We start from the raw sequence: 8515 nt of genomic DNA on the forward strand, positions 1-8515 counted from the left end.
GATACTGGTAATTCCTGAGCTTGTAAGGGGAAAAAGCTACAGCTAAGTGCATGCCCTGTGTTGTGGTTTGTACCAGAATAATTCTTCTATTTGAAAATCGTATGTTTGTCTCAGGATACAAAAACTGATAGCTGATGTGTAGTGAAGGGACAGGAAGGAGGTGGTGATAAATAGCTGGGAGCTGAGGAGGCTGGGTGAGGAGAAAGGTGAGGCACTACTGTGCACTTCTGTATTACGATTAATAACTTGAGGTGACGAGAATATACTGCTAGCATTATTCATAATTTATATGCACCTCTTTCATTTCTGGCTCCCTTGAAGTTAGGGACATGGTGAGTAGGGAGTAAGCAGTGGATTTTTTTTTTAACTGGGGTAACTAGCTATAGTCTTAAAGCAGAACAGCTAAAAATAAAGGAAGCAGTGTTCACAGTTCATTGAACTTTGCGCTACACCCACCATACTTAGCTCCAAATTACACTTTAGCCATGGTGGTAGTGTGAACTTTGGGTGTTGCACCCATTATGGTTAATGCTGCAGTCACCCATGAGAACAGCATCACCTCTTTGGGCAGAAAAGAGACAGGCTATGCATCTTATAAAACTTACTTCAACAGCGTCCACTGTTATATTACGTTATCCAGTCATCCCATACCATGCAATGTTGTTGACAAGAACAGTGTCTCAGATTTTTTTTTTACTGATGATTTAGAAAAGTCACTGTTGCTTATGAATTTAAAAAGCTATTTTAATGGGGAGAATACAGGAAGCTGAGGGAAGTTTTAGTGAACTCTGAATGAATGTTCCAGACTAGAAAGGGAGTCAAGCAGTACATTGTTCTTGGAAGCACTTTAAAACTACCAGCTTCACTTGGCTGTTCTGCTCTTCTTTGGCCTTGGTAAGGGTACCACCAAGAAACAGACTGTGAGCCTAGACTCTTACAAGAAAGGGGGTTAAAAATACATTTTCACTACATAGTCTGCAGTGATAACTGTGAGAAAATAAATACATGGAAGTTGAAAAGGGTTTTGAACTGTCAGGTTGTCTAAGCACCACCATTAAAAAATGGTATTGGATCTTAACCCAGAGGACGATGGCATTTATTTTTCCCTGAGCTAAGCTGCTCTACTGCTCCATCTAGTGTTACTTGGCCCTACTAATGGAAGAATTGGACCTTGCTTCAGTAATCCTTGTATCTAGTGTAAGGGCTGGATCTAGAGCTAGTTCTCAGCAGAATGCTTGTTTGTGTGTTGCCAGAAAGTCTTTTGCAAAAGTCTGCAGTAGTAAATTTGAATTTTTCCATATTAGCTAAGTTTCAAGAGCATAATAGAATTTTCTATGTAAAATTGGTCCTAGATCAGTCACTGAATTTTGTAGGAATACCTAAACCATTATGGACTTTTCCACTGTTCTCTAGTTATTCTTCAATGCAAAATGTAGGCAGGGAAAGCTGACGTGACATTTAAACCAAACTGTAACAAACTGTTTTTGTAGTTTTTTGTTTTTTTTTTTAATGTTGAATAATGTGATAGGCCTGTCTTTTCCTAGCAGCAATTTTTAAAGTCAGTGGCAAAAATCAGTGCTGGTAATGCAGAATCGGTGTGATGGGAGATCCTAATGCAGAAAAAAATAAGTTTCTGAGTACTTTAACTACGTGAGATACCCTGACTACAAACATGAAGTTGACTTACTATGTTTAAAGTCATAAATTTTTTTATTCCCTATCACATTGTTATGTAAGTGGGGAAAAAAATGCATAGCTCATGACAGCAAGGCTGTTCAGTAAGTGGCTGCTTCAGTCCTACCTGTTGCTTCAGTCTTTGAGTCCAAATTCAGATGTTCTAGAGCTGGGCAAAAGAAATGCAGTACTGCGGAGCACCAATGCCTCAATATGTGCAGGCTCAGAAAAGCTCTGTGAAGGCTCTGTCCCTTGATACAGACCCTGGGGATGTAACAGCTGATGCTGAGGTGACTGCCTACTCCTTTCTGAAGTCTGGATTTGTTCTCCCTCCAGCCTTCCTTTATGGAATGCCATGTTGTGCTGCTGATACGATATACCAGCTGATACGATATACCAAGTGAAACAGTTTTTTTTTAAAAAAATGTTTTTTCCAAAAGAAGTGCAAACTGAAAGTACATTCAACATATCTTCAATAATACAGCAGAATATAAAATTAACAAACATAAAATTACAGCTGAATACTTAATCTTATTTAAAATTTTACTTTTTTATCAGTTAATCTAATAAAGTGCAAACAAAAAGTATCTCTCTTCTTCAGAGAAGTTTTCATCACATGCTTGCAAACACAACTAATTTAAACGGCAAAATATTTACAGTTTGGCTGTCCGTGAGTTGTTGATGTAAGGTCATTGAGTTGGAAGAAGCTCCACTGGCTTCTCATCTCTCTAGTTCTGCTTCCAGGATTTCTCCCCATGTGTCAACATCCATCGGATACATGCTTTTCTCTGGCAAGTTGTTTTGTGAGTGAATGTTACTGTATTTCCCGCTCAGCCATTCTTGTTTTACTTTGCTTTTCCAGTAGTTTCTTAGTAATGTGATCTGATGGAAAAACAGACAGCAAAAATCTTGGAAGTAAACCAATTCAAGCTGCATTCAATATGAGTAAGTTTTACATTGGAAGACTAGTGCCAGAAAAAGGATTTAGAACATGTCCCTGGTACCTGGATGCTAAGCCCAGAAAGCTATACTGTTGCCAACAAGTAGACTTTGGTCTACTTCCATCTTCCTATCCTAAGTTAGGTAGAGAGTCACTTCTTGCCTCAATTCTTAGAGGGTGAAGAAGATGGGGAAATGAAAACCCTAAACAGGAATTAATCTTCCTCCTTACTCTTTAAAAGAGGTGGCTTTCACTTTCTCTTCCTGTTTAGGTTGTTTATGACCTTTACCTCTTGCTCAGGCTATTAATGAAGGCTGGATTGGTTCTTCTACTCAGCCAACCTTTTAGTTCAAGAAAACACTAGCTTAGTGTATTTGTTGGAGGGGGATTTGTAATAGATGCAAAATAGAGAACCAGAGGGGAGCCCTTTGGCACCTGTTGTGCAAGAGAGGAAAGATGGCTACATTTGGAGGGCAACCACTATCTGCTCAAGGCATGGAGTGTGAGAGTCCAGAATTTCTTTTTTTTTTCCCCTTTTTCACAAATCCTGTTTCCCCACTTGAAAATGCTCCGGCTAAAGGGTGATCCCCACCTCAGTTTAGCTACCTCAGAGAAGTAGCCATTGCTTCCCTGATCTACTTCAGTTTGTAGGCTGGACTGAACAGTGACAGATCCTTCCAGTAAGTTGAGCTCCTCTTGCTTCAGAGAAGCTGTAACTAGGAGTGTATATGTGTGTGTTGGGGAGGGAAGAGTTCCAAATAAACTTTACCTGGCTCCTGCTAGCTCCTTGTTTCCCATTTTCCTACCTCAGGTTCTTTCTCCCAGTTGCACATTGCTCAAAATCTACTGAGGCAAAGCTATCTGTAATGTATCTGCAGGAAATCATTCTTCACAAGCAGAATTATTCCAATGAAATACAACTAGAGAACATATACTGGCACAGAGGCTATACGCTTTTCTTTCCCTCTGCCCCTGTGTATTAGGATTTGGGCATTCTCCCATGTTAGTGCTACTCAGACTTCCTGATGTGATGAACAGACCCTGGTGTTGAGGTTATACACACCAGCTGGATCACCCTGCCGGGATGGGCAGCTTTGGGGCCTTGAGGAATACACAGAATATGCTGAGTGGGCCAAGGGTGGTCCTGGGTAGGAAACAGGATAAAGGAAATGGGAAACTTATTTGTGTTTAACCAGGTTTCTAGTTGTTTAATTTCACTACTGAGCCTTATTGGCATTACAGGGGTTCCCCAAGCATCTTGGACAAATAAGAAATACTGATTTGTATGTTTCTGTTATTAATCCCAGAGGCTTCTGAGTTGCCAGCACTGTCACTCATGTTAAATTTACCTTCCATGAGTATCCATTGCCCCGATCGCAATCGATCTCTCGCTGACAGACAGCTCTCACAGTCAAACAGTGATTTTTCCACAAACAGTCATTATTGTCAATAGCGTGATTCCAGCTCCTGCATGTCATCGCAGCATTACACAGGCTGTGAATATCGAGCTCGCCGAATATCTGCAAGCTGACTTCAGGAGGCAGAAGAGCTACAAAGTCATCAGGACTTGCCCTTTTTCTCTTGTCAGGAGGAAGACTGGCTGGTTCGCTGCAAGGTAAGGGCTGCTTGTTCCTCTTGGGCGTTTTCTGCATGCTTTTGAGCTCTCGCCAAATCCAGTGGGTATGCCTGATAAGGAAAGCATAACAATTACTGAACAGCCGCTGTGAAATGACCAATATTGCTCTAATGCCACAACACACCCCTCCAGCACCCCCTTAGGGCGGCCTCGTCACTCTTCCAGCAGTCGCGGGCGGGCGGGCAGGGGACCAGCCGGCCGCTTCGGCCCGTTTCGGCCCATTTTGGCGATGGCGTCACGCTGGGGAGGCTTTCTGAGGACAAACCGCCCGGCTTTTGCAGCCCTTTCTTGCCCCTCCCAGCCGCGGCGGCGCTGAGGGGCCGCTAACGGCCGCTGCCGACCGTTGGCACCCCCTCCCCTACCTGCTGTCCGCGCGCCGCGGCTCCCCGGTTGTTGTTAAATGCCTCCGCCATCAGCCCCTCCGCCATCAGCCCCGTGCGCTCCCCAGGCGCAGTGCGCATGCGCGCAGCGCTTTACCCCCCCGCCCCCCCCCCCCCCCCGCGAGGCATGCTGGGGATCGTAGTTCTGCCGGCTCTGGGCGGAGCTCTGTGTGTGTGTTGGGAGGGGGGGTTGAGCGCCAATATGGCGGCGCTCAGCCGGGAGGCGGGGCGGGGCGCCTTGAGGGAGCGGCCACCGCCATGGCAGCGGTGAGGCTGGCGCCGGCCGATGGGTGTTGCCCCGTTCCGCTGCCGCCCGGGGAGACGCTCCTGGGACGCGGCCCCTTGCTGGGAGTAAGCGAGGGGGCGAGGGAGGCTGAGGTGAAGGGAGCAGCCCCGAGCGGGCGCAGCCTTCCCCCTCTTGGGGTTGTTGTTGGGGGCTGAGGCGAAGTGCGCTCAGTGCTGGTAGCAGCGTCCTTGGCTCGTACCTGAGGGAAAATGTTACTATTGGGTGCTGCTGCTCTCCCCAAAAGGACCCCCCGGTCATCGTTTGGGGGCTGGGGTAGGGAAACCCGAGGGTAGATCCCTCGTTTGTACGTGGGAGTGAGGGGTGAGGCTGTCAGGGAGAAGGGCTCACTTGGGATGTTTAGTATTAAGGAATTGGGGTGCTGGGATAAGTTCTCAGGCTTTCTGTGCAGAGTTAGTGGAGTATCAATAATGCCACAGAGTCGCTTCTGCAGCCCTAGGGGCTTTTCATGGGCAGGTGCCTTGAAAATCTGTAACATGGGGTATGGCCACTCGGGTCCAGATGCGCTGCCTTAAATATCACACCCGTGACATCAAAATGCCCAACGGTGAGATTCTGGGTCTGTTCTCAGCCAATCTGCTTCTCAAGTGCTTTCACTTTGTTTTCTGTGTAGTTGTTTAGAAAACTTGATTCAGGTTTTCACAAGCACCTGAAAAAGAAGAAAAGTGCCTCTGCTTATTTCTAGCACAGTAGGGTAGGCAAAGGTCTTTGCAGCCTTCAGTAGTTTCTGTCATGGCAGGGGCATTATGTTTGATAGTTATGAGAGGATTTCAACTCCACCAAATTAAGTTACTTAATCAATTTACATTATTTACATAAAGTCCTCTTTAAATCTGTTGTGGTTTATAGCCTTTTCTAAACAGAAGCTCCAAACTGCTGTACTGTTTTAGTGCTTTTTGGAGCACGAGTATGACTGACTGTGGAGGACTCTCTTGCTGACGTATAAGCAGCCTTGGCCTTTGCCAAGTCACAAAACCAAGCTCCCCATGCTGTGTTTGATGGAGGCGTAATACTGCTGTGTGTTAGTGCTGACAAACAAAAGTACATGGCCATTACAGATTTAATACCTAGTACATCTTCTCCATATTCTGCCTGGAGGCAAAAGTGAAAGACTGCAGAGTAAGCAGATATCTCAGAAAAGGACTTCAGGTCTCGTGAGACGTGCTTTTTCTTCCCTGGACAGAGATTTCTTTTTGATGCTGGTAGCCAAGCTGGCATCCCGCAGCATGTTCATGTGACTACCTAAAGTTTCTACATCTAAGGATTGTTAAAAATGTTGGGTCAAAGGCTCTAAGAGAATAAAATGCATGGGTAGTTGCAATATAGTCTTTTTTGTGCTGCCTAATCTGTCAGATCCATAAAAAAAAATGATTATCTCTTGCAATGGCAGTTTGATCTTTGGAACCTTTTTTCCTTATTCAAAATGTGGTCAAGTACTACATTTTAATGAATGACCCAGTGGTAAAATTACTGCGATTGTTCTTGGGTCTGTAGTTTTAGCTGACTGTTCTAAAGTCAGTAAGCTTTCTGGAAGTGGTGAATAACAAGAATTTGGGTTAAAAGCTACTGGTTCACTCCTCACGCTTGAAGAACCAAGAGATAACTGTTACTGAATGCTAATGTTTCTAAAGCATAATTTTAACATTATTTAAACATCAGGCAAGACTTTTATGTGGCATAAATACATGTAGCTACAGGTGTTCAACATGGGTATGCATGGTCTAATAGGTAAAACTATTTGTATATAAAATCATCATGCTCCAGGCTATTAAGTTACAGAATACAGAGATATTGACTGTTTATTTTACATGTTTTTTATTGTGTTTATCCACTTGAATAGCTGTTTGCCTGTTCTTTAAATGTGCTTGTTAGAGATTGTAGTCTGAAGAGTGATTGCCTTTTTCCTAACTTGCTAAGATTTTCTTTGGGCCACAGACTCTTATTTCTCAAAATTAGGTGATAATTTCTTTAGAAATAACTTTTTGGTTTTAAACAATTCCCAGACAGAACGTGTATTTGGACAGCCAAAAAGTGTAAGTTTAGAGGAGCACAAACTGGTACCACAGGTTTACACTCGCCAGTGCTTTGTTCAGGTGCACTGGTGCTTTGTTCAGGTGCACTGACAGCTCTGTTGCCTGTGGAAAGGGTGGAGGGAGCAAACAGAACTGAAATTTCTTGAGAGGCACCTGAAAGGATGTGTTTGGGGCAAAGTTTGACCTCTTGTGTTTCTCTTTATGATGAAATGAAAAGTTCGGCTAGGCAGCTTGTGCCTTCTGTGTAATGCAAAACTCTGTGAAAGGGAGAACGATGACTCTTAAGTGGTCCCTATGGTGGAATAGAACAGTAATTAGCCCTCCCCCCCCCAAACCTCTGTTAATGAATTGACTAGCCAAAATATTAAAAGAGTGCAATTTCAGTGTTCTCTCAGTTGAAAAACATTTCAAATGTGGTACATCTGAACTGAAGCTTTTAAAACCAGCTTCAAGCACCTGAGTGAGTAAATGGTCTCACTTCAGAGCTGCACATTTATTGCCTTTGGTGAGAACTTGCTAAGAAGTGCTGGATTCCTTAGGCTTCTGATTCAAAAAAATTGAATCTTAAGGTAGTTATCCAGCTTTTAGTAGAGAGCCAAATTTTGGGAAGCTGCACTGATATCATCACTGTTTTAAAACAGTCTAGAGCAATAGACTATATTTAAAAAAGTGAGTCCTGTTAAAATTGTGCTCAATTAGATATGGGAACTTGATCATTTTGATGCAAAAGGAGCCTATATTGACTGAAGTACATGGTTCTCACAGCAGTTGTCTCTCCTTTTCAGATTACAGATAAGTGAGTATCCCAAAAACATGCCATATTGGAAGTGGTGGATGGCCAGGGTCACATCAAACCGGTAACTTAAGTCTCTCCAGTTATGTGTATAGAGCCATCCTGTAATTACACAATTTTAGATTTTCCTGTGACGTTGTGTTTCATCTGAGAATAGCATTCAGGTCACCTTGCTTTCTTTTTTTTTTTCTTGTTTTCCCATTACCATGTCAATCTGTCTCTAGGTAATGTTACTAACTTTCACTTGCAGAATAGTTGTTGGGTAAATTAAAAGAAAAAACACTGTAGAGATTTGATCATTACTATGTAGTCCTGTTTACAATTTTGACACAGGGATCCATTCTCCATACTGACTGCCTCTCTCTCTTCTTCAGAAATCTCTGAATTTACAACTTTCGCATCTTGATCAAAAAATGTCCTTTTTGCAAATAAACTCAGTTGTAATAACCCTAATCAAGCCTTTTTCTTTTTTAAAAATTGAAATGTTGTACAATAATTGACTTGTCAAATGTTTATATAATGGCAGTTGATTTGGATGTTGTGCATAGGCTATACTGAGGTATGAGATATGACTGCAGCTGTTTCTTTTTATTTTATTATTTATTTTTTTTTAACAGATTAGTGACTATTTTGCTCACCAGTGCTGGGAGGGCTGAATGGAACTGCTTTGCTACCACAAGCCTGTTATTTGTGCTGTAGTTGGTGGTTCTCAGATTTGGGCCTCACTTTGGTCCATGGCTTTTTCTCTGTGACTG

The 8515-nt window shown here is 43.0% G+C and overlaps 1 protein-coding gene across 1 annotated transcript; it reads right to left on the reverse strand.

Annotated features, from left to right (window-relative positions):
• Positions 1-1510: 1510 nt before the first annotated feature.
• Positions 1511-4715, reverse strand: FBXO48 (F-box protein 48). Its single transcript, XM_035323000.1, has 3 exons — positions 4613-4715; positions 3964-4300; positions 1511-2556 (listed from the first exon to the last, which is right to left on the reverse strand). The coding sequence occupies exons 2-3, from the start codon at positions 4264-4266 to the stop codon at positions 2395-2397; spliced, it is 465 nt and encodes a 154-aa protein (XP_035178891.1). The 5' UTR covers positions 4267-4300; positions 4613-4715; the 3' UTR covers positions 1511-2394.
• Between the last annotated feature and the right edge of the window lie 3800 nt (positions 4716-8515).

Source organism: Oxyura jamaicensis, chromosome 3 (assembly GCF_011077185.1).
Source record: "Oxyura jamaicensis isolate SHBP4307 breed ruddy duck chromosome 3, BPBGC_Ojam_1.0, whole genome shotgun sequence".
Taxonomy (NCBI): Eukaryota; Metazoa; Chordata; class Aves; order Anseriformes; family Anatidae; genus Oxyura; species Oxyura jamaicensis.

Bases quoted from the DNA above. Each gene is read 5' to 3' on its own strand.
- FBXO48 (XM_035323000.1), bottom strand. From the start codon at position 4,266: ATGCAGAAAACGCCCAAGAGGAACAAGCAGCCCTTACCTTGCAGCGAA. The intron at 2,557-3,963 runs GTAAATTTAACA...TTTTTCCATCAG, and splicing joins GCAATGGATACTCATGGAAG to ATCACATTACTAAGAAACTA.